General features: G+C 40.1%; 1 protein-coding gene across 1 annotated transcript in view; it reads left to right on the forward strand.

The window, feature by feature from the left end:
• The window catches only part of LOC140907760 (potassium voltage-gated channel subfamily KQT member 1), a 744,183-nt gene that overhangs the window by 49,288 nt on the left and 667,797 nt on the right, over positions 1-27,098 (forward strand). Inside the window, exon 3 of the mRNA XM_073334512.1 lies at positions 25,344-25,470. Coding sequence (XP_073190613.1) covers positions 25,344-25,470 — 127 coding nt within the window. The remainder of the gene's footprint in view (positions 1-25,343; positions 25,471-27,098) is intronic.

The raw sequence follows: 27,098 nt of genomic DNA on the forward strand, positions 1-27,098 counted from the left end.
CTAATCGCTACAGATTTCGCCGGTGTGAGCAGAAAACAGGGGAGACTATAATGCATTGTATTGCTTCGCTGAGGAGTCTGATTGTAATTAGTGACTTTGGGAATATGGCAGATGAGATGATTAGAGACCAGCTCACTGAGAAAACAACCATGCTTTGTGTAAGAGAGAGCTTACTTCTAGAACCACAACTTACACTAGAAAAAGCAATAACCATTGCTACTCAGATTGAGTCAACTACAGCTGAAGCCAAAATAATGAGCATGGATACAGGAGGCACAGTCCAGGCTGTGACTCCTCTGCAGAAAAGTTCGCTATCACTGCAGACAAACGATTACAAGAGGAAAACTAATGAAAAACCACAGAATCAGCAAATTCAAAATACTGTAAAAGCATGTTTTTGCTGTGGATCCCCACCACACCTTGCAAGCTACACGGGATGTCTGGCAAAAGTAGCTCAGTGCAATCATTGCAAAAAAAATTGGGCATTTTGCTAAAGTATGTTGCAACAGCCAGTTCAATCAACAGGTGCATGCAGTTACAATACCAGATGGTACTGTGCTGAGCATGGACAAAATCACGACTGCACATATTCCAGAACAAATAAAGTGCACTGTAAATGTTTCCGCCATACCCTCAGGCAAATCACACACTCTATTCAGTGAATGTTGGACACTGGCTCAGCAGTATCTATACTAGCTGATTCCATCTATTTGCATTACTTTAAAGATGTGCCTCTTTCTGAACCCAAACTTCACTTGGTGTGCTATTTGAAAAACCATATTCCGGTACATGGCTGCCTGCCAGCAATAATTACTTTTGGTGATTGCTGTGTAACTGCAGAGTTCTTCATTGTCCACAAAGGCACTCCTATCCTTGGCAGAGATTTACTGGCTGCTTTCAATCTCAGGGTAGTTAATGGACAAATTGATCTTCCTCAGCAAAGCACTCTTGCGGTAAACACAGGAGTTTCAGCTGGGACCCAACACCAGGTTGAAGAGAAACTCAGCGGTGCTTACAGGTTTCCGCATAAAGTTAAAATGCAGAATAATGTGATACCTGTACAACAGAAGTTACGGCGCTTACCATTTTCAGTCAGGGAAGCTGTTTCAGAGGAACTTAGGAAAGTTGTTTAAAAGGACATTGAAGAGTGACTCCTCGGAATAGGTTTCACCTATAGCAATGATGCAGAAGAAGGGTGGAGGCATTTGCCTTTGTGTGGACTTAAGGGAGTGAAATAAAGCTATTGTGATTGACAGCCATTCTCTTCCTCACATAAAAAGTATTTGCAGAACTCCGTGGAGCAAAGATGTTTTCTACTCTGGATTTGCAGAGCGCATACCACCAGGTTATGTTGCATGAAGACAGCAGAGACCTCACAGCACTTATTACACATGAGGGACTACTTCATTTGAAACGTGTTCCATACTGTCTCACATCCGTCCCAAGAGCCTTCCAAAAAAGTATTCCCGTAGAAGGAAAAGGCCTGGGTAGAGACCGTCGGATCATGGAAGTCAACAAATGGCTACACAGGTGGTGTCGGAGAAGGCTTTGGATTCTTTGATCATGGGATGGTGCTCCAAGAAGGAGTGCGAGGCAGAGATGGGCTCCACCTAGCAAAGAGAGGGAAGAGCATCTTTGGAAGCAGGCTGGCTAACCTAGTGAGGAGGGCTTTAAACTAGGTTCACCAGGGGAAGGAGACCAAAGCCGTGAGGTAAGTGGGGACGTGGGATACTGGCAGGAAGCATGAGCAGGAGAATGTGAAAGGGGAGGGCTCCTGTCTCATACTAAGAAAGCAGGACAAACAGCAAGTTATCTCAAGTGCCTATACACAAATTCAAGAAGCTTGGGAAACAAGCAGGAAGAATTGGAAGTCCTGGCACAGTCAAGGAACTGTGATGTGATTGGAATAACAGACTTGGTGGGATAATTCACAGGAATGGAGTACTGTCATGGATGGGTATAAACTGTTCAGGAAGGACAGGCAGGGCAGAAAAGGTGGGGGAGTTGCACCATATGTAACGGAGCAGTCTGACTGCTCCGAGCTCTGGTATGAAATGGTAGAAAAACCTGAGTGTCTCTGAATTAAGTTTAGAAGTGTGAGCAACAAGGGTGATGTCATGGTGGGAGTCTGCTGCAGACCACCGGATCAGGGGGATGAGGTGGACGAGGCTTTCTTCCAGTAACTAACGGAAGTTACTAGATCGCAGGCCCTGGTTCTCATGGGAGACTTCAATCACCCTGATATCTGCTGGGAGAACAATACAGCGGTGCACAGACAATCCAAGAAGTTTTGGAAAGTGTAGGGGACAATATCCTGGTGCAAGTGCTGGAGGAACCAACTAGGGACAGAGCTCTTGACCTGCTGCTCACAACCTGGGAAGCATTAGTGGGGAAGCAAAAGTGGATGGCAACCTGGGAGGCAGTGACCATGAGATGGTCAAGGTCAGGATCCTGACACAAGGAAGAAAGAGAGCAGCAGAATACGGACCCTGGACTTCAGAAAAGCTAACTTTGACAACCTCAGGGAACTGATGGGCAGGATCCCCTGGGAGAATAACATGAGGGGGAAAGGAGTCCAGGAGAGCTGGCTGTATTTTAAAAGAATCCTTATTGAGGTTACAGGGACAAACCATCCCAATGTGTAGAAAGAATAGTAAATATGGCAGGCGACCAGCTTGGCCTAAGATCAGCAAGGATTTCACTGTTAAACACAAAAAAGCAGCTTACAAGAAGTGGAAGATTGGACAAATGACCAGGGAAGAGTATAAATATTGCTCAGGCATGCAGGAGTGAAATCAGGAAGGCCAAAGGGGGTTCCAAAGAGGATGGCTCTAGACTGTTCTCAGTGGTAGCAGATGACAGAACGAGGAGTAATGGTCTCAAGTTGCAGTGGGGGAGGTTTAGGTTGGATATTAGAAAAAACTTTTTACTAGGAAGGTGGGGAAACACTGGAATGCGTTACCTAGGGAGGTGGTGGAATATCCTTCCTTTGAGGTTTTTAAGGTCAGGCTTGACAAAGCCCTGGCTGGGATGATTTAGTTGGGGATTGGTCCTGCTTTGAGCAGGGGGTAGGACTAGATGACCTCCTGAGGTCCCTTCCAATCCTGATATTCTATGTCATTGAGTCTGAAGAATGACCATGGAGTTCAGTGCTATCTGGATGATATTATCATGTTTACAGGTTATTGTCACGCTCCTCAGAAGTATTTCCAATCTGTACTAAACTGCACCAGAAAAGCAGGCCTCAAGCTCAATGGGTCCAAATGCAAATTTAGACAAATGGAACTCTCCTTTCTGGGGCATAGAATTTCACAGGCTGGACTAAAACCTGATCCAGATCATATCCTGGCAATTTCAAATGCTGCTCCTCCAACAGATTTGCAAACCTTACGTTCCTTCTTGGGTCTTACCTCCTGGTATGCAAAATTCATTCCTAATTATGTTTGTCATTGAACTGTTACGAGAATAACTACAGAGAAGTTCAACCTCAGTGTGGACAACGGATGCACAAGCTTGTTTTCATTTCACAAGAAATGGTGAAAGACTTGATTGTACATAGTCTAGTACTTGCACTATTCAGTCCTGCATTGCCCGCAATTGTAACTATGATGCTTCTGTTTATGGACTTGGGGCTGTCCTCACACAACTTCATGAGGACAACACAGAGAGGACTATTGCATTTGCTTCAAGGATACTAAGTAATGCTGCGAGAAAATATTCTGCAGCTGAAAAAGAAGCTCTTGCTTGTCTGGGCTACTGAAAAATGGAGAACTTACCTATGGGGCCGCACGTTCAAGTTGCTCACTGACCACAGCCCTTTGACGACGTTGCTCACAATGAAAGGACTGGGAAGAGCAGGATATCGTATTGCTAGATGGTCTGCAAGACGACTCTTTCAATTATGAACTGAAATATAAGCCTGGAAACCAAAATGTGGTAGCTGATTGCTTTTCTCACCTGCCTTCCCCTTCACCAGATGGTCCACCGGAGGATGAGGCTGTAGAGGATGCCTGTTACAAGAGAACAATTTCAAGCTGCTTGTTCAGCGTGTCCAATTCAACAAAAACTACGGGTATTTCTGATAGAGATGGCCCAGTAAACCTAAAAGACTTGACCCAGTTTTGCTGCCTTACTTTAGAGTTCGGGATGAACTTCCTTTGCTTAATGGCTGTATGCTACAAGGTACACACCGGCTACTTGTGCCAGAAGAATTAGTCAAAATTCATACACCTGGCACACAATACTCATAAAGGAATTGTCAGAACCAAATGACTATGGGATCTGCATTGGTGGCCAGGGATGGAGACTCAAACTGAAGCACTCATAAAATCCTGTGTCACAAATGCATGATAAGACTGCAGTGACATGTACCCCTGCATTACAGCTTGTTTCTATTTTTCGAACAATGAGACTGCATACTGTAGCTAACACTGGAGAAGATTCATTTAACTGTAACTTGTGGAAGGTTGTGTTGTGTTCTACATTGAGAGTGAGCTAAATGGTAGAGCATAATTTTGGTGTCTTCCTGTTCAAGATCTGCGTTTAGTTCTACTGAAATAGCCCTTATTAAGTTACCATTTCCAAGTTGGTGACACCTGACAATGGGAATTCTATACAACACACATTCAGACCTGAATGTGGCATTCTTTTGAGGGGTTAAGATCATTCTTCTTAATGGAATTTTTACCAGGGACAAACTTGGCCCATTATGCATAGCACTTACTGCATGTGCATTAATGGTTTTTATCTTTATCCATGCCTTTTCGAAGCTTATAAAAAGAATAGTAAAAATCGATTGGGCTATAAAACTCAGCGTTCTATTCTCTTGATGTGTGAAATCAATTGGCATTCAGGCAATTTATGTGCATGTGTCAAGGGGAGAATACAACACTACTACAACTTTTAAAAGGAAAGTTTTTGTGAAGAGGGGGACTAAAGAGGCATCTGAGAGGCACTAAAATTGTCAGGTTTCAGAGTAGCAGCCATGTTAGTCTGTATATGCAAAAAGAGTAGTTTTGGTACCTTAGACCAACAAATTTATTTGAGCATAAGCTTTTGTGAGCTACAGCTCACTTCATCAGATGCATGCAGTGGAAAATACAGTGGGGAGATTTTATATACACAGAACATGAAACAATGGGTGTTACCATACACACTGTAACAAGAGTGATCAGGTAAGATGAGCTATTACTAGCAGGAGAGGAAAAACTTTTTTGTCGTGATAATCAAGGTGGGCCCTTTCCAGCAGTTGACATGAACGTGTGAGGAACAGTAGGGGGGGAAAATAGTTTTACTTTGTGTAATGACACATCCACTCCCAGTCTTTATTCAAGCCTAAGTTAATGGTGTCTGCTTGGCAAATTAATTCAAATTCAGCAGTCTCTCGTGGGAGTTTTTTTGAAGGTTTTTTGTTGAATTGCGACTTTTAGGTCTGTAATTGAGTGAGTAACCAGAGAGATTGAAGTGTTCTCAGATTGGTTTTTAAATGTTATAATTCTTGATGTCTGGCAATTCTTCAACAAAAAAGCTTCAAAAACAGACTCTGAGAGACTGCTGAATTGGAATTAATTTGCAAAGTGGACACCATTAACTTAGGCTTGAATAAAGACTGGGATTGGATGTGTCATTACACAAAGTAAAACTATTTTCCCCCCTACTGTTCCTCACACGTTTGTGTCAACTGCTGGAAAGGGCCCACCTTGATTATCACTAAAATTTTTTTCTCTCCTGCTAGTAATAGCTCACCTTACCTGATCTCTCTCGTTAGTGTGTATGGTAACACATGGAACATGAAATAATAGGTATGTAAAATCCCCCAACTGTATTTTCCAGTGCATGCATCCAATGAAGTGAGCTGTAGCTCACGAAAGCTTTTATGCTCAAATAAATTTTAGGCTCTAAGGTGCCACAAGTACTCCTTTTCTTTTTACTAAAATTGTTGGAGGCTTCAAATAAAAGCAGCTGAAACAATTTTAACCTAATTCTGGGGGGAAATAATGTTCCTGTGCTTAGGACACTTGTGTCAAATTGCTCCTAAAGCAAGTCTTCAAAGTTGAATGTAAAGTTATATCCTAAAAGATGACAGGGATATATCAGAAAAAAACTGTCGCTGAGTTGGAAATCATTTAATCACACAAGCACGGTTCACAGAATGTAGTAATAGCTCTACTTGTGGTGTTCGCTTGGGCTTGGAGTGAATTTCTGCTCTCTGGTAGTCAGGAAAAGACAGGCACGTGCCATAATTTTCCATCTGATTAACAATGCATTAACTTCACTTCTGTGGTTTTGGGACTTGTGAGATTGCTTGTCTTGAGCTTCTATTTGCTGCCAGCTGAGGGAGATGTGCCCTCTCTTTTAAAAGGAGCTCTTTTCCAAGCAACAAATATGATGCATATTTGTCACTTAGCTGTTATGAGCTTGTTGCCAGCTCCTTTGCTTGATGAGGTAATTTAGTTTGTGGTCATGCTATGCAAGATAAATTGTAGGACCTTAGCTGTTGATTCTTTGCCCCATTCTGGCTATTTAGCAAGCCAGAACACAAAGGCAGTGACATCAGAACAAGTTTATGGTGAACAGAAAAGGTATGTAGAATTCATGAGTGGATTTCAAAAAGTGTTAGAGGATCAGGTTTTTTTAGATAAGCACACAAGTCCAGTTGTTTATCCAAATTTTCTGGACCTCTTGAGCCTACAAAATCAGTCTGGAAAACTCACGGGAGCAGTGCTTTTGGTGTGATTTCTGTTTAATGCTTGTTTTGGGTCAGGTGTGGTACACGAAACCCAATTTTGGGTGGCTTGGATACCTTTGATAGTGTCCCTATCAAAAATCTGGAAGCGCACTGGTCTACAGAAATGTAAAAGAGGTGAGAAAAACAGCTAATTTTTTTCAACTTTGTATAATGGTTTGGTTTAGCTTAGCTTTATGTTGTGGATGAATGACTTTTGAGGGGTGGGGTGGGGGAAGTGGGAAAGAAGGGGTTTGCACTAATCTGATCTCATTGGCCAATCCCTAACAGCCAATGAGACACAATGATTCATTCAGTTTTGTCTATCAAGGAGACTAGTCACAATATGTCTGGCTTCAGTGAGATTTGTACAGAAGTGCCTGTAAAACTGAATTAGAGAAACTTAGAGATAAATATGGAACTGTACTGATTCACCAAGTGACTTATGCCCACAGGGTATTTAGGTTTCTAGGTAAGAGACGGAAGTCCAGGACCTCCTGTAGCATTCTCTGAAATGCTCCCAGTTCTACGCACAGGGCCAGTTAGACAGGGAGAACTGCAGGGTCTCAATGCATGAATGAGACGATAGTGTAGGGAGGAGGGGTTTAGATTTATTAGGAATTGGGGAAACTTGGGAAAGGAGGACCCCATACAGGAAGGATGGGCTCCACCTAATCCAAAATAGAACCAGATTGCTGGCACTTGACATTAAAAAGGTCAGAGCAGTTTTTAAACTAAGGGTTAGGGGAAAGCCAACAAGTGCAGAGAAGCATGTGGTTTGGACAGAGACATCTGTTAGGGAAGGAGCTATTGGAGGTTCTCTATGTCCTAGTAAGGGGGAGAGGATGAAGATGATAAAGTACAGGTAGGATCTTGGGGGAGGGATAGCTCAGTGGTTTGAGCATTGGCCTGCTAAACCCAGGGTTGTGAGTTCAATCCTTGAGGGGGGCCATTTAGGGATCTGGGGCAAAAATTGGGGATTGGTCCTGCTTTGAGCAGGGGGTTGGGCTAGATGACCTCCTGAGGTCCCTTCCAACCCTGATATTCTAGGATTCTATGATGAAACTGTCAAATGAAAAGAAGTCGCGTTCAATTACATCATGTAATGGCAGACAGATAAGTGACAAGTTTTTGAAGTGCTTATATACAAATGCTAGAAGTCTAAATAATAAGATGGGTGAACTACAGTGCCTCATATTAAATGAGGATGTTGATATAATAAGCATCACAAACTTGGTGGAATAAGGATATTCAATGGGACACAGTAAGTAATACCAGGGTACAAAATATATTGGAAGGACAGAACAGGTCGTGGTGGTGGGGGAGTGGCTGTAGATGTGAAAGAAAGCATTTAATCAAATGAAGTGTAATCTGAAATGAAACAAATTATACAATAGAATCTCGATAGATAGTAATTCCATGCTTGAATCGTAAGAATATAGCAATAGGGTTATATTGCTGATCACCTGACCAGGATGGTGATAGTGACTGCAAAATACTCAGGGAGATTGAGAAGCTATAAAAATAAACTCAATAATAATAATAATGGGGGATTTCAACTATCCCCATATTGACTGGATACATGTCACCTCAGGACGGGATGCAGAGATAGTTTCTTGACACCTTAAATGACTGCTTCTTGGAGCAGCTAGTCCTGGAACCCATCATAGGAGAAGTAGTTTTAGTCCTAAGTGGAGCACAGGATCTGGTCCAAGAGGTGAATATAGCTGGACCGCTTGGTAATAGTGACCATAATATAATTAAATTTAACATCCCTGCGGTGTTTAAAAACACCACAGCAGCCCAACACTGCAGCATTTCATTTCAGAAAAAGGAACTACACAAAAATGAGGAAGTTAGTTAAACAGAAATTAAAAGGTACAGTGCCAAAAGTGAAATCTCTGCAAGCTGCATGGAAACTTTTTGAAGACATCATAATAGAGGCTCAACTTAAATGTATATCCCAAATTAAAAAACATAGTAAAATAACCCCAAAAAGTGCCCCTGTAGCTGAACAAGAAAGTAAAAAGCAGTGAGAGGCAAAAAGGCATCCTTTAAAAAGTGGAAGTCTAATCCTAATGAGCAAAATAGAAAGGAGCATAAACTCTGGCAAATGATGTGTAAAAAATAATTTGAACACCTAGCCAAAGACTCAAAAGTAATAGCAAAAAAAATGTTAAGTACATCAGAAGCAGGAAGCATGCTAAACAACCAGTGCAGCTGCTGGACAATAGAGATGCTAAAGGAGCACTCAAGGATAAGGCCATTGCAGAGAAACTAAATGAATTCTTAGCATCAGTCTTCACTGCTGAATATGTGAGGGAGATTCCCAAACCTGAGCCATTCTTTTTAGGTGCCTGATCTGAGGAACTGTCCCAGATTGAGGTCTCAGTAGAGGAGGTTTTGGAACAAATTGATAAACTAAACAGTAATAAGTCACCAGACCAGAGGGTATTCACCCAAGAGTTCTGAGAGAATTCAAATGTGAAATTGCAGAGCTACTAATTGTAGTTTGTAACCTATCCTTTTAAATCAGTTTCTCTACCAGATGACTGAAGGATAGCTAATGTGACGTCAGTTTTTAAAAAGGGCTCCAGAGGTTATCCCGGCAATTACAGGCCAGTAAATCTGACTTCAGTACCAGGCAAACTGGTTGAAACTATACTTAAAAACAGAATTGTCAGACACATAGTTGCACATAATTTGGGGAAGAGTCAACATGGTTTTTGTAAAGGGAAATAATAGCTCACGAATCTACTAGAATTTTTTGAGGGGGTCAACAAGCATGTGGACAAGGGGGATTAGTGGATATAGTGTACTCTAGATTTTCAGAAAGCCTTTGACAAGGTCCCTCACCAAAGGCTCTTAAGTAAAGTAAACTGTCATGGGATAAGAGGGAAGGTCCTCTCATGGCCTGGCAACTGGTTAAAAGATAGGAAACAAAGGGTAGGAATAAATGGTCAGTTTTCAGAATGGAGAGAGGTATATAGGGGTGTCCCCCAGGGGTCTGCACTGAGACCAGTACTATTCAACATTCATAAATGATCTGGAAAAAGGGTTAAACAGTGAGGTGGCAACATTTGCAGATGATACAAAACTACTCAAGATAGTTAAGTCCCAAACAGACTGCGAAGAGCTACAAAAGGTTCTCCCAAAACTGGGTGACTGCACAACAAAATGGCAGGTGACATTCAATGTTGATAAATGCAAAGTAATGCACATTGGAAAACATCCCAACTATACATATAAAATGATGGGGTCTAAATTAGCTGTTACCGCTCGAGAGAGATCTTGGAGTCATTGTGGATAGTTCTCTGGAACATCCACTCAATCTGCAGCAGCAGTCAAAAAAGCGAACAATGTTGAGAATCATTAGGAATGGGATAGATAATAAGACCGAAAATGTCATATTGCCTATATATAAGTCCATGGTATGCCCACATCTTGAATACCACGTGCAGATGTGGTCACCCCATCTCAAAAGATGGATTGGACTTGGAAAAGGTTCAGAAAAGGGCAGCAAAAATGATTAGGGGGTATGGAACAACTTCTGTATGAGGAGAGATTAAGCTTTGGACTCTCCAGCTTGGAGAAGAGATGACTAAGGGGGGGGGTATGATTGAGGCCTATTAAATCATGACTGGTGTGGAGAAAATAAGGTAGTGTTTACTCCTCCTCATAATAGAAGAACGAGGGCTCACCAAATGAAATCAATAGGCAGCAGGTTTAAAACAAACAAAAAGACGTATTTCTTCACACAATGCACAGTCAACCTGTGGAACTCTTTTGCCAGAGGATGTTGTGAAGGCCAAGACTTTTTTTAACCCTGTTATAGAACTAGATAAATTCATAGAGGATAGGTCCATCAATAGCTCTTAGCCAGGATGGGCTGGGATGGTGTCCCTAGCTTCTGTTTGCCTGAAGCTGGGAATGGGCGACAGGGGATGGATCACTTGATTACCTGTTCTGGGGCACCTGACATTGGCCACTGTGTCAGAAGACCAGTTACTGGGCTAGATGAACCCAATATGGATGTTCTTATATTCGTAGGGATCAGATATGTTAAGAAGGTGTCATTTTTACTTTGACTTTTCAGGGTCGAGTCACTTTTTTTAATGAATACTTTTCACTTGAGACATTTCTGTGCCAAGGATTCCAAATGTTCTATTATACTTAAGTCTATAGACCTGAAAGTATAAAAATAAAACACTTGCTGACTTTCAAAAGCACCCTACTTTCGTCCAATAATGTTGCTGTTGAGGTCAATAGGAGTTTTACCATAGATGTCACTAACAGCAGAGATGAGCCAACAGGTGAATGCTTTTGAAAATCCCACTCTGGAATATAGGATATATAGGAATATATAAGAGAATGGATAATCAGGGTGAGTTGGGAAGATGGGAGAAGAACAGGTCTTCGCTAGAAATAAGCACAGTAGTTCCTATTTCTGGATGATTTGTCTTGCATTTGCTGTGCCCCTGAGTTGATGATATTTTGCATGATAAATCAACTTCTGTCTTCATGATGACACATACAGCAATGTAAAAAGTGCAAGATCCCAAATTTGGTGCAGTATGGTAACATGTCACAGAACATCATCCCTTTATTTCCATTGGCTGTACTTTGCCCTGAATGTCCTCATCCCCTACAAGTATTTATAATTAGAGATGGGTCTGAACCCAACACCTCAGACCTCAAGTTTTGGGGAAGTTCATCCTCCAGAAGAGCTGTCTGGATGGGATGAGTGTCTTCAACGGCCCATTGTCAGAGTTGTGTCCTTAATCGGCCATCAACACATAGCTGTGTAGCCCTGATGTAAATCTATCCGGGGAGTGTCACTCTAGACACACAATACATGTTTGAGGTACAAATCATAGCCAGTATTGATAACTTTAGATACAAAGATGATGCATGGATTTAACCAGGTTAATCAGACTAGATAAATTGTAACTTTTCCATTGACACCTTACATGGAAAAACTTTATGCAAGATTTGTTGCAATTGTATAACAGTGAATATCAATGATATAAATGGTCATCTTAATCATAGAGCATTACAGCTATGTGTTGTCCTTTTTCCTTATTGCCCACCTAATTCTAGTATAATCCTAGTTACTTCCAGCATGAACATGCTTTCTATGAAGTTTTTATTCTATTGTTTTTTGTTTTTTAGAGTTCATAATTTGTTTTTAACATGGAAACTCCATGTATTTCAAATTTCCCATTTTAGTGCTCCAATAATGTCTTCATGCTTTTCTTCTATATCTGGCTTGGTGATAGATAATTAAAAACACAGATAATTTCCTCTTCAAAAAGAATGATCATGGTTTTTACTCTTGTAGTAAACTTTCCTTAGGGAAATAATTAGGAAGTTTCACTACATTTGCTGTTTTTAAAAATGTATATCCAATTTTGTATACTGTCTGCCATTGCACTTGATTTCTACCGTGGGTCAGCTCTAAGTTTTCATTATCCAATGTTTTGAAAAGTTCCGTCCAGTTTCTCCTGTCAAGATTAAAAAAAAATTCTGCTAAACTTTTCTACTGTTTAATTTGATTTCATTGTGAAAGTTTGACGATAGTTTCTTCCCCTACTGAAATGTTGCTTACTGAGCTGTTTCATTTTGCTTTTAATGTCTACGATCACTTATAATAGGTACCTCTTTTCTAAATTCTGTGCTTCTTTTAAAAATCTGATTTACTCTAGTAATTTAAGCCCTTTTCCCTCTTTATCCATTTCCTCTTCCCATAAGGCACTGAACTTGCATGACGATTCATGGTTCCTATAGTATGATCAAGTTAAAGCTTTCTTTCAGCCATAAATATCGACAAGGTGGTAGTTCAAAAGCAAAATAGGTCTCAGCGTTCCAGGGTAGTCATTGCTTCACAAAGCTATGTTGAAATGATCTTGATAGTGTGATCATGGTAATACAGTGACTGCTGTTTGTTTTTATATTTAGTGGTGTTAATTAAAAGTCACAGAGAAAATATTCTAGCACTCCCTAAACAATTATTGCACCCAGAAAATGAAAATATATTATATACCATGGCTTGTGTGGAATGTGCCTGTCTACTTTTTTAGCCTCATTTGTCTGTTATCTCAATTACAAACTTTTTTCATATTTTAAAAAAACTCCCAAAATTTTAGTTCATTTATGTAGAATAAAATTAAGCCGATAACTAGCTAAATTATCCATGCTGGGAAAGAGCTTTAAAAACTGAAAAGTCTCACTGATGATTTCTTGTGGCCGGCCATGCTGGAAACGTTGGGTTGCAGAGTGGTGGTTTTGTGTGGTAAAGGAGATTTGGAGGAAAGAATGGCAGTAGTGGGAGTAAGGAAGGAAATTATTCCATTTCAGAGCAGACTTTGCAGAAGTGCATGGAGGTAGAAGTTACTCCTATTTTAGGGACTTGGTAGCTGATGGGCAGTTCTGTTGCAAAGCACTAAAATTGTCAGAGTTACTTTACACCATCAGAAGTGTCCATGAGAGGGGGCTTGGCCAACAATTTTTTTTTAAACTGAGAATTTGACTCATGTGCAAACTTCATTTTCCTTATGAAAAAATATATTTCCTTGTCATCCCATGGTTTTAATAAGCGCATGTCACAAAATGTAGGGGGCAATAGAGTAGGTGAGGTTTTTTCAGGAGTGTATCCAATCCTGTAACTCCAAGAAGTTGTGATTCTGCTTTAACGGCACTGTCATTTGTAGGAGACTCCTATTTTCTTCAGGGGTAGCGATGTGGTGTCTGTTACCTTGTGTTTTATTTCAGATACAGAACTTTAGTGAGTCATTCTGTGCTCTTGAGATCTGTCTCTGTCATAGAGATGTTATGGCCTAATCCTGCTCTGTGTGAACAGACTGCAGAGCTCCTCTGACTTCAATGGGACTCTGTGTGGGTGTGGACTCAGCCTGTGCAGAATAGCTTGCAGGATCAGGACCTGTTTTTGTTGTTGTTCCTTAATTGGAAATAAGTGCTCTACAATGAAAATACACATTTTATTCTTTTTGAATGTGGGAAGCATAATACCATCCATCCAACTCCCTTCATTTTCATCTGCATTCATTTCCTCTGTAGGTTTATTATGTAATAAACTACCTCCGTATTTCATTTGAAGGGCAGAGAAGAGGGGAGTAGAGAGATCTGTGTATTCTAATAGTTTGTGTAAACTGTAAATATGTAAATTGCATTGAGATCCTTATGGATGTGATATTATACAAATATAAGCTATTAAATGGACCCAGTTTAATTTCCAAACAATCCCTCTGAGTGTTAATCTACTGAATGCTTTGGCTGCTGGAAACCAAAGGTCTATTTTCATATATATTTCTACCAGAAGAGGTCACCATTGTTATTTACAATGCACATACATCATCATTTTAACTCACCCCCCCCCCCCGATGTAATAAAGGAATATCTAGTTTCCTTTTGTGTTGCTGGAGAGGGGCAAATACAAAAATCGTGCTGTTTAACAAGTATTTAGTATTTATATATTGTTTCAAAGAATAGTTTTAGGTGAATAAATTCTTTTTTCAATACAAATACAGTATTCTGACACAAGCAAATGTGTCAATTCATATATTGGCTTGAGGTGAATGGTATTTTAACACCTTGATATTGAACTCTTCGAGTAAATAAAAATTGTTGGCTCAGAGGAGATAGATAAATAATATTTGCATCCACAAGTGTATTTGTTCACTTGTGGATGCAAATATTATTGAAGGGGCTTGGATGGATGGTATTCTGCTTCCCACATTCAAAAAGAATAAAATGTGTATTTTCATTGTAGAGCACTTATTTCCAATTAAAACTTATGTTCAATTAAAAAAAAAGAATTTTAGTAATATGCCATCTGTTTAATGCTATAGTGGTTTGAATTAAAATGGGGATAGGAAATACAATTTGGTCTTCACTGATAACATACGTTCTAGTTTGAAATGGGCAGCTGGACTTAAAAATCATTGCTATATTCACATTCTAAGCTGGGCCCCATGACCTAACTTCCAAATGTTTGTAAACAACTTTTATTGGGCACTTTGGAGTGGGCAGACCCCTCTATTCATGGTCAAGAGATGTTCATATTTTACCGCTATATTACTCTGTAATAACTCTTTTCAAACTTAAATTTACTGTTTGTCAACCTAAAGGTTAACGTCTATTTTTAGTAAAGTTGGGGTTTTTTTAAATGTTTAACCATTTTTGTCTCTTAGTCTTCTACTCCTGCTCATCCCTGTAGTGTCTGAGCATCATCCACATAAACTTGATTAGCTATAGCAGTGTGGATTTCATGGACACTCTGGCTCTGTTGCTTTTGGGAGGTAAAAACTCACAAGCCAGAGTGTCCATGAAATCCATTTTATGTGGAAGATGTCCAGATACTACACAGATAGTGCCCATCACTGCTGTCAACTTTGCCTCGTGGAGGCAGTCTTTAGGGGCCCTGTGCTCCCCTGGAGGCTGTTCACTGAAGAGCAGCAGCAGCATCACACCATGCTCTCCTGCATCTAGAGAGGAAGGATCATCCCATGGCTAGGGTGCTGCTTTGGGCTGTGGGAGACCTGGGTTCAATTTTCTGCTCTGCCACAGTCTCTGATCCTTGGCAAGTCATTTAGCCTCTCTGTGCCTGTTTACCATTTGTAAATTGGGGATAATAGTAGTTCACTACCTCACTGGGTACTGTGAGAATAAATACATTAGAAATTTTGAGTCACTCAGATACTGTGGTGATGAGCACCATTAAGTATCTGAATGGATAAATATGTAGTCTCATGATGTTTACTTGGCTCAGCCTTCCTGGCATTGTGTTCTCTTATCACTTGGATACTAATGCTTATATAATTTTAGTTGTATAGACAGTAACTCATTGTTTGACTTTTTTCTTATTATACACAACAGTCTTGTTTTATTTGATTGTTTTAAACATGTAATTGATCATCCCACCTTTTGATCTTCTTCATTCATGGTTGCCAGTCCTGTCAAATTTTGGCTGCCTTTCACCATGCCATCTTAGTTTGCTGACTTACTTCTAACTTCTTCCATCAGCCTTTTAACCATTCCCGTCTCTCCAAGCTTTATCATTCCCTCTTCATCTGTTGTGCTTCAGCTTCTCCTCTCACCTCCTTTATCCCTATCCATTGCCACCCAATGCTACAACCATAAAGAATAGTTCAAAATAGTAAACTTAATCTCATAGTGGCAACCAAAACCTAGAATGGTGTAGAAGTGAAATAATGAGGAAGGGTGCATAAGAAACTGAACAGTCTTAATTTTATTTTCAAAGCTCTGAACCATCTTTTCCATGACCCCACCACCCCATTTTCACTGTTTGTTGCTATTCTTTCCTTGTGTCATGTCTAAGTTTATATGATAGACATTTTATTCAAAGAGTTTGTCTAAATTTTGCTAGAGCCAGTATATAACTTGAGGCTTCAGAGCTTCAAAGGCAACATCTTTCTAAGGTTTGCAGAGGGGTGCTCCCTGCTGTGGACAGTTTGAGGAGTGTGGGACCATGATGTCTGGTGAAGTAGTTCCACATGACAGATTTTATATTTTATGATATTTTTCTTTAAATCATTGATTTCATACAGCTTTTCTCCAGTTAGATACATGTGATGCAGCATTCTCCAGTACCGAGCGCTACTCTATATATATTTATCTCGGCCTCGTCTCCCTTTTTTTTTTCAGTGACCCTCACCCACTTGCATGATTTCAGCTATATAACCATGTCATTCAAGACTGCCATTATGAATCTGTGCTAGTGAGGTCAAGTGCAACCTTAAATTTGTTGCTTCCTGAGTTCTGTTTGCTTAATGGTGCAATCTGAATTTTCTTAATGTAGCTTTTTCCAGGAAGAAATTCCAAAAAGCAGAAGTTGGTGTGTTCAATATTCTCTTTTCATAAATGTTTCTACAAATCAGTGCCTTGCTACATTTATCTGACCCCAGGGCATGGTGCATGCAATAGAGAGAAGTGGGTTGTCTAGCACATTGAATTCATGGGGCCTCATCCTGCAGCCCTTACTGAGGGAACACTTTTGCCAGAGTAAGACACATAGGATAGCTTCCATAACCTGGAGTGCTACTTTATGAAAGGTATTTCACTTGCGTAAGGTGTTAATTAGGTTTTAGAAATGGACAGATGAACCTGTCCATGGGGAAAAAGCAAGTAATTTCCCTTGTATGCCAATAGGGTCTCTTCTCCAGCACAAGGTATGTTTGCACTCTTTATGCAGGATAAATCTAAATAAAATACCAAGTGCTTCTATTATCTTCTAAACTTATTTTTAACTTTCACTACAACTTTTGTGGTGTAGGCAGAAAAAATCGCCGGACAGCTTGTTCTTGGATCTGTATGGCTGCATTTTATGTGGGCCTTTTAAGAGAGTATTAGAAAATAGACCTTAAAATAGATTTTTTTTTAATGCATCCTACAACTTAGGAAAATATGATATAGCAAGTTCCTCTCAGCTTTGGTGGATCCAGTCCACTAACTCAAGTCTTGCCCTATGTTGGTGGTTTAGCAGCCACTGCCTTTATAGATATGGAATGGTCATCAAACACATGGATTTAGTACAGAACAAATTCTGTTCTGTAGGCTAATTGCAATGTGTTCTACAATTCACTCAAACAGAAAACAACCATTGTGAAATAAGAAAAGGAGTACTTGTGGCACCTTAGAGACTAACCAATTTATTTGAGCATAAGCTTTCGTGAGCTGAGCTGTAGCTCACGAAAGCTTATGCTCAAATAAATTGGTTAGTCTCTAAGGTGCCACAAGTACTCCTTTTCTTTTTGCGAATACAGACTAACATGGCTGCTACTCTGAAACCTGTCATTGTGAAATAGAAAATGTTACTGGGGAGTTATTAACAAAGGACCAAATCATGCCATTCTTTCTCAGATTCCTACCCTAGTTAACTCCCATTCAGGTCCGAGGGAGTTTGCTTGCTTTAAGACCTCAAGATTTGGCCCAGGGGATTGTTTTTTTTAATTTAGTTGGGAATGAGAGGTGGGGGGGGGGGAAAGCAGAAAAAACTGAAACCCACACTGGTATGAGCCTCCCAAATTGAGAGATTATATGATTATTTATAATTCAGAAGGTGGTATTCACTTTGGATAGATGCCATTGAAAAGCAAGACTATACTTTTTTTCCTTCCAGCTAGAGGTAGCGCGCCCCCCCACCCACCCAGTCAGGATTGAGGCATGTAGGTGGGTTAACTTGAGGAATTTTGCATTGCTGCCTGGGTCTATGAATAAAGGACTTCTGTCTCCCGGCAATACTATCCTGACCAAATTCATGGTTTCTTTCAAGTTGGGTTTTAAGGTTGCTCTTTAGTGCATCTTACAGTCCTTGTTGTGTTTTAAGTACTGCTATATTCACAGTAGGTCAGAAAGTATTCAACTGTACTCTAGACAGTGTCCCATCCACCTAAGTGTGTTTAAGGAGCTAAAACTTTCTATGCAACACCCTGACAGATGAATTCCAGACTTCAATGGCAACATATCTGGATAGTGGAGCAGAGTATAGAGTTGTCACTTCCCTCATTAGCCAGATGATTAAAATTCCATCTTCTGTAGTAAATAGAATGTGTTGATAAACTAGAGGACCAGACAAGTACTCCTGGTGTGACATGGGCAAATTCTGGATATGTCACAAGTGCTCTAAAATATTTACAAAAAGAAAAGGAGGACTTGTGGCACCTTAGAGACTAACCAATTTATTTGAGCATGAGCTTTCGTGAGCTACAGCTCACTTCATCAGATGTTTACCGTGGAAACTGCAGCAGACTTTATATACACACAGAAATCATGAAACAATACCTCCTCCCACCCCACTGTCCTGCTGGTAATAGCTTATCTAAAGTGATCAACAGGTGGGCCATTTCCAGCACAAATCCAGGTTTTCTCACCCTCCACCCCCCCACACAAATTCACTCTCCTGCTGGTGCTAGCCCATCCAAAGTGACAACTCTTTACATAATCAAGTCGGGCTATTTCCTGCATAGATCAAGGTTTTCTCACATCCCCCCCACCCCCATACACACACAAACTCACTCTCCTGCTGGTAATAGCTCATCTAAACTGACCATTCTCCAGGTTTAAATCCAAGTTAAACCAGAACATCTGGGGGGGGGGGGGGGGTAGGAAAAAACAAGAGGAAACAGGCTACCTTGCATAATGACTTAGCCACTCCCAGTCTCTATTTAAGCCTAAATTAATAGTATCCAATTTGCAAATGAATTCCAATTCAGCAGTTTCTCGCTGGAGTCTGGATTTGAAGTTTTTTTGTTTTAAGATAGCGACCTTCATGTCTGTGATTGCGTGACCAGAGAGATTGAAGTGTTCTCCGACTGGTTTATGAATGTTATAATTCTTGACATCTGATTTGTGTCCATTTATTCTTTTACGTAGAGACTGTCCAGTTTGACCAATGTACATGGCAGAGGGGCATTGCTGGCACATGATGGCATAGATCACATTGGTGGATGTGCAGGTGAACGAGCCTCTGATAGTGTGATAAACCAGTCGGAGAACACTTCAATCTCTCTGGTCACGCAATCACAGACATGAAGGTCGCTATCTTAAAACAAAAAAACTTCAAATCCAGACTCCAGCGAGAAACTGCTGAATTGGAATTCATTTGCAAATTGGATACTATTAATTTAGGCTTAAATAGAGACTGGGAGTGGCTAAGTCATTATGCAAGGTAGCCTGTTTCCTCTTGTTTTTTCCTACCCCCCCCCCCCCAGATGTTCTGGTTTAACTTGGATTTAAACCTGGAGAATGGTCAGTTTAGATGAGCTATTACCAGCAGGAGAGTGAGTTTGTGTGTGTATGGGGGTGGGGGGGATGTGAGAAAACCTTGATCTATGCAGGAAATAGCCCGACTTGATTATGTAAAGAGTTGTCACTTTGGATGGGCTAGCACCAGCAGGAGAGTGAATTTGTGTGGGGGGGTGGAGGGTGAGAAAACCTGGATTTGTGCTGGAAATGGCCCACCTGTTGATCACTTTAGATAAGCTATTACCAGCAGGACAGTGGGGTGGGAGGAGGTATTGTTTCATGATTTCTGTGTGTATATAAAGTCTGCTGCAGTTTCCACGGTAAACATCTGATGAAGTGAGCTGTAGCTCACGAAAGCTCATGCTCAAATAAATTGGTTAGTCTCTAAGGTGCCACAAGTCCTCCTTTTCTTTTTGCGAATACAGACTAACACGGCTGTTCCTCTGAAACCTAAAATATTTAGTCAGTGCTGTTTCTTTGTAATGGATTTGTTAAATGTAGACTCTGACCATCTTTTCTATTAAGCATATCAATCATATGTAAAACAAATAAATGTTGTTCAAAGCAAAATGAGCTGACAATATAGGAGGTACAGAAAATCTGCATGGCTCTTTCTTCCGTGTGATGCTAATTTTCAGCCAGCTAGTTTCAGATTTAATCTCTATAGTTTATAACAGTGAGATTTAGGATAAGTGCACATGCTCAGTGCCGGTTGACTTTCATTGCCTTTGAGCATTCATTTAAATGAAGCAGGTTGTTAACCTTACATTTTCGAACTCTAAGGACGAGAAAACCTTGAAGACAGGTTATCAGATTAAATTTCGGACATAAGCGCACGTGTGCAAACATTGGGACTATTAAACCACTATGCTTGCTTCTGAGGCTTCATTGTTTTGAGCTGACATTCCTTGATTGAATCTTCATGAGCACGCTATTCATTTAGCCATCCTGCTTCCTCCTTTTACTTGAGCACCTAAATATGCCAGTAAAAAGAGTGAAGAGAGCATTGTGTATACTCTCCACCTAAAACACAGCTGCAGCTGAGAAAATACTTGCCTTTTTCATGTGTGCACTTTAATCGCTTCAGCTGCATTCATTCCCTTCAGCTGCTTCTCTGGTGTATCTTTAACCATATTGGGAGGTATTGTGAATTCTGAGCTATAAATTTCATTTACATGCCTTCATTTACATGATGTTCATCCATCTTACTGCTGCAAGGAGTCTTATTTGGTCATAAATCTAGCAGGACAGCCAAACCTAGTATATCATAAAAGTTGGTGACCTTCCTCCAAAAGTTTCTAATTTGACTGAGTTTTGGACTGTAAACTGTTGGAAGCTATTTGCCTTGTCTTTCCTTTTCAGTCTATCCTCATATCAGCAAGTTCACAATCTTTTAAATATGTTGTATACAGTTTCATAGTGTTAGAGCTTGAATGTTTTGAATGTATCTTGATTTTTTTTTCTGGGTGTACTTGACACAATAGGTTAGAATTACTTAAGAACTGAGAACTGTATCTTTCAGATACAATAAATTAAATAACCCCCCCCCCCCAGATGTTCTGGTTTAACTTGGATTTTAACTTGAAGAGTGGTCAGTTTGGATGAGCTATTACCAGCAGGAGAGTGAGTTTGTGTGTGTATGGGGGTGGGGGGGATGTGAGAAAACCTTGATCTATGCAGGAAATAGCCCGACTTGATTATGTAAAGAGTTGTCACTTTGGATGGGCTAGCACCAGCAGGAGAGTGAATTTGTGTGGGGGGGTGGAGGGTGAGAAAACCTGGATTTGTGCTGGAAATCACTTTAGATAAGCTATTACCAGCAGGACAGTGGGGTGGGAATAGGTATTGTTTCATATTCTCTGTGTATATATAAAGCCTGCTGCAGTTTCCACGATATGCATCTGAGGAAGTGAGCTGTAGCTCACGAAAGCTTATGCTCTAATAAATTGGTTAGTCTCTAAGGTGCCACAAGTCCTCCTTTTTCTTTTTGCGAATACAGACTAACACGGCTGTTACTCTGAAATAAATTAGAATGTCCTTTGTCTTGAGAAAGTGTCTAGGACATACTATAATTTTGGTTTCCAAAACAAAATGAGACAGACTTGTAGTTATTGTAAGTGATACTGACTTCAGCAGAGAACAGTTATTAAGCAGACTGTACAAGGCTAATACAAATTCTGATGACTCTATCAGTTCTTGAAAGTGAGTAAAGAGCTGTCAAACTTCCATTCTCTCTCCTAGCAAATTTGAGAACCCCGTTCTGTTTGAATTAGCAAATCAATTGCGTACAAACAATGAAGTAGTAAGATAAAGGAGAGGACAGAGATTAATTGATCAGTTTTGAGGGATCTGTCCTTAGGAGTTTTTGCTTTGTTAGATATGCGCTCTGTTTCCCAGTAAAAGGCCTGCAGGGTGATATTGCCCATTTTTCCTATTGGGGAAAAATCTCACAACTATAAGTCCTTTGTTTCCTCAGCATTTCTCTTGTGCATAGTGTTTTCTATGCTAGCAGATACTTAGCATAACTGGACATGGCAATTCTACCTCACTGTTCTTGTCAATAATTTTTCCACTGGTAATGATATCCTTTAAGTCTGAGTCAGAAAAGCCTACATTTTCATGGGGGTTGGGAGGGAACAGACATACTTTTATGTTGTAATTATATGGCACATCTTTTCTTGTTATGAGTTGCTGTGACAATCCTTATCCTGGGGGTCTGATTCCAAAGTTAACAACTCAATCATAATTAGTAGGCTTGCATAATCCCTCTTCTACTCACCTTTCATCCTCTAAAATACTTTCCTTATGAGGAATTCTAAGGATGAATAGGCATTGTTCAGAGAGAAATCCCATTCTAGGTGTGAAGATGGGGAATGCTGCAGTTCCCAAATGCTCTCCCAGTTGAGTCTGCTCCTCCTACCCCACCAGCTCAGCCTGTGGGGTTAGAGAAGTAGGATGCATTCCCATTATACTCAAGAGAACACGTTTGGCTGGTGGTGGGGATAGCACTGGTAAGCTCTGCAAGAATCTGTATTCAGCCCTCTTCACCTGAAAGAAGGTTGCCAAGATTCACGTGCTTTAACACAGTGGTTATCCTATTGGTCTTTACTATTTAGTAATAGTGGGCATTCTAGCATGTGATGCTAGCTGACGTGTAATGTAAAAGTAACACATTCAGTGCAAAACTTGAGTTGGTGCTCCATGATATTTTGATGAAAAACAACTTAGAAAGTTATAAAATTAACATGGCACACAGCCAACAGATTAAAAGCTGGCTAACTGATAGGTCTCAACGCGTAGTTGAGGAATTGGGACATTTCCTGATTCTAGTGGGGTCCCACAGGGATGGGTTCTTGACCCTACACTAGTTAACATTTTCTTTTATTAAATACTTGGAAGAAAAGATTAAACCATCACAAAGTTTGTAAATGACACCTAAATTGGGGGCGTGGTACATAATGAAGAGAACAGGCGACAAACAAGTGGTGTGGATGCCTTGGTAAACTGGTAGAAGCAAACAATATATGTTTTTAATATGGCTAAATGTAAATATATACATCTAGGAACAAAGAATGTAGACCGTACTATACTGGGAAGCTGTGACTCTGAAAAAGATTTGGGGGTTGTGGTGCAAAATCAGCTGAACATGAGCTGAAGGTGAAACACTGTGGCCAAAAGGAAATGGCGCAGTTCTTGGATGAATCAACGGGGGAATCCTGAGTAGGAGTAGAGTTTATTTTACTTATGTATTTGGTCTGGTGTGACCATTGGGGGAATACTGTATCCATAATCCAAGAAAGATGATGATAAATGGGGAGAATTCAGTGAAGAACCATGACAATAATTGAAGGATTAGAAAACATGCTTCATAGTGGTAGACTGAGTTCCATCGATTTCTTTAGTTTATCAAAAAAGATTATAGGTGACTTGATTAATTTCTGAGTACATATGTGGGGAACAAATATTTGATGATACTCTTCAATCTAGTCTCCAAACTTTGAGACAAGGGACATATTAAATTTTTGAAAGGGCTTCATGGGCTGAAGCAACAGTGAAAGAAATTAAATATATGCAAAATTAAAAAAAAAAACACTACTCTACTGTGTCAGTGTTCCATTAAATTCTAAATCAGGTATAAAAGTTAATCGACGCAGGTACTGTAAGTTGGCTCCCCTTGTTGGGTCTGCTCTGCCCTGTGCCTGCTCCCTTCTCCCTGTGTCTGCTAGGCGCGCCTGCTCTGCTGAAGAAAATGACAAAGGATTGAAAGTTTGGCTGTACTTTGGTAAGAGAAGCTCCAGGTTCCCATTGTTGGTTGGGACTGTTTGGTTCTATTAGTGCTGTAGTTAAAATTTAACCATCATAAAATTAATTTCCATCTTCTTTACTGCATTTATTGGAGATGTAATTAAGCATCTGACTTGTATTTTTACTCTAAGGCAGGGGTCTGTGCCTGCTCGGCTGCAGCAGCAACTCTCCCCTAAGTTGGTTCCCCTTTTGGAGGGACACTGGCTCCCAGGGGCACTCACCACTCCGCACAGCTCAGCTGAGCTACACCCCCCCACCCACGTGAGCTGCTGCCGGCAGGCGTTCCTACTCAGCTGTGCCCTTTTCCCCTGTTGGTTGGAGGGCCGGACAAATGGAAGCCGCAGGACGGATCCGGCCCGCAGGCTGTAGTTTGGAGACCCCTGGACTAGATCACTATAGTTCCTTCTAACCTTGGAATCCGTGAATCTATTAACAAAACAGATCACATTCATTTCAGTGAATGTGTAATTAGATGCAAGTGAGTTGATGAGAGAATTGGACAATTTATGATTTTAGAAGAGGTTTCAAGTTTGTAAACTCTGATTCTGCATTTTTGTATGCATGTAGAGCGCTCTGTGTGTGTGAGAACATGAAGTTTATTTAAAAAAAAAAACTTGACTCATAAGCAGAATTTTTAAAGTTCCCTTAAATTTCAGAATCACATTCCTTAAAGAACTGGCGATTCTTTGCTTTTATTGATCTGTGATTAGAACCAAGAGTACCAAACTTAAAAGGAGTAATATATTCTCTATGGAAGTCCAGGAGAACATTTCATATAATATTTTGGAGAAAGTTGTCTTGAATAAAACAGGTCAGCATCATAATTTTGAATGTTATCTCCCAGCCTTCTTTGTCAGCAAATTGAACTGCACATTTTGTCAGATTTCTACTAATCCTTGTTTGTTAGGATAGAAATAACATGAGAACAGCAGAAAGATTTCTTGTTTGCTCCTGTTGCTTTTCATTCTAGCCAAAGCCAGGAAGTGAGGGAGGCATGGTAAATATATGCAAAATTTTTTTAAAAAAACAAAACACTACTCTGTCAGTGTTCCATTTTTCATCCCTCTATTTTCAACTTTTAGGAGCAGTAACTAAACAGAGGAAGAAACTTACTGTGACTTCCCTCAGAGGACACTGCTATGGTATTGCCTAGAGGGATTAGGAGAATAATGCTTAGCTCTGAAAAAAGAAAGCTTATGCTCAAATTTGTTTGCCTCTAAGGTGTCGCAAGTACTCCTTTACTTTCTGCGGATACAGACTAACACGGCTGCTACTCTGAAACCTTAGCTCTGAGTTTTCTATTTAAACAACTTATTTATGCTCACTAGTACCTTACTCCACAAATAGTTTGCTGGCAATATACTCCATTTTTTAAAATTTGCCCTCTGAAAAATAAATAAAACACAATCTTGTTACTATTGGCTTTTTGGTTTTCAGGAGGTGGCTTGACAAGTCACAGACAAAAGGAAAATGCAAATTGTGAGTTAACTTTTGACGTTAATCACATCCTTTTTCCTTTTAATTCCAACAGGAAATTGTTCTGGTGGTGTTTTTTGGTGCTGAATATTTGGTGCGGCTATGGTCTGCTGGTTGCAGAAGTAAATATGTTGGCTTTAAGGGAAGACTACGTTTTGCCAGAAAGCCTATATCAATTATTGGTAAGATTCATATTGTTTTTAGACAGTTCTGTTCATATCCTGTTTAAACTGTGACTATAAAGTTATTTCCAAAAAACATACTGGAGACCTGAGTTGTATCCTTGATTCTTAGCACTGACCTGTGTGTGACCTTGGGCAAGCTGTCTGTGCTTCCCTGTGTCTGTCTTAGCTATTTAAATTTTCCTTGCCTTGAAAAGTTTAGTCTTATTATGTATTAGAAATGTGCCTAGTACAATGGGGTCTCCAGGCACTACCGTGGTACAACTAATAAGCAGTAATAATACTGCATATCCTGAAATGATATGTATTAGGCCCTTGCCTACAGGGAACCCTAGCTGAAGAAGGAAAATCTGAATCTCTGAAGGGTAGGGAAGATAAAAAGCAGCATCACCTACTGGTGATAACAGGGGGTGGCTGAGGCTATGTGAAACATTGGCCCTGGGGAGGGTGGCTGTACTTCCAGATACTTTCAATAGCTTGGTCACCCTCTCACTAGCTGAGTTTTTTCCCTTCTTTCCCCAGCTCCAGGTTCTCATATTGTGCTTGAATATGTACTGTAGGGTGGGCACAGTGGAAGGGAGGATACAAAGGAGCTGCTGGATGGAGAGGAAGAGGGAATAGAGAGCTAGTTGGAGGAGAGTGAGAGGGGTGTTGGGGGAAAAGGGGCGATTGGAAAAAAGTAACTGGATTTGTATGTAACATTACCATGAACATTCTGTTTCGTCTGGAGTGTGTTTTTCTTTAATTTATAAACCCTTTGGGAAAGGCTATATCTTCCTGTGGTTTTTGTACACCACCTTGACCATTTTAGGTGCTACAATGATATCAATGTGTATAAAATGTTTATTAGTACCATATACAGTACACTGTTTAATCATTAAGGGGTCTGTGTTCCCTTCTATCGGTTATTTTTATGTGGGGGAATTGAAACCTAGTTTCTGCTCACTGGGTTTTGTGGTCATGCTTCTGCTGGGGTACAGGTAGCTGGGGAGCAGTGTGTGAGTTTAACCCCATCTGCAGAGTCCACAGCTGATTGCCTCACTCACCACCTATGATTTGCATGAGATTTCAGGTGAAAACTCAACAAACCAAGTAGTCTGAGGAGCTTAATATGCATAATTAACAGCGGGAAATAATGTACAACTTTAAAATCCTGGGGGATTTCATTGCATGAAAAACAGAAGCACAAATGCACAAAATATATAGCTGTTTGGGCTCTCAAGTGATTTTAAAAAAATTAATCGTGATAATCACATGATTAATCGCACTCTTAAACAGTAATAGAATACCATTTATTTAAATATTTTTGGATATTTTCTACTATTTCAAATATATTGATTTCAATTACAACACAGAATAAAATGAACAATGCTCACTTTGTATTTTTGGTTAAGTATTTTCACTGTAAAAAAAAAAAAAAAAAAAAAAAAAACCAAAAGAAATCATGTTTTTCAATTCACCTCATACAAGTACTGTAGTGCAATTTCTTTCTCATGAAAGTTGAACTTACAAATGTAGAATTATGTGCAAAAAAAACTGCATTCAAAAATAAAACAATCTAAAACTTTAGAGCCTACAAGTCTGCTCAGTCCTACATCTCGTTCAGCCCGTCACTAAGACAAACAGGA

The sequence above is a fragment of the Lepidochelys kempii genome, chromosome 1, assembly GCF_965140285.1.
Source record: "Lepidochelys kempii isolate rLepKem1 chromosome 1, rLepKem1.hap1, whole genome shotgun sequence".
NCBI lineage: Eukaryota > Metazoa > Chordata > Testudines > Cheloniidae > Lepidochelys > Lepidochelys kempii.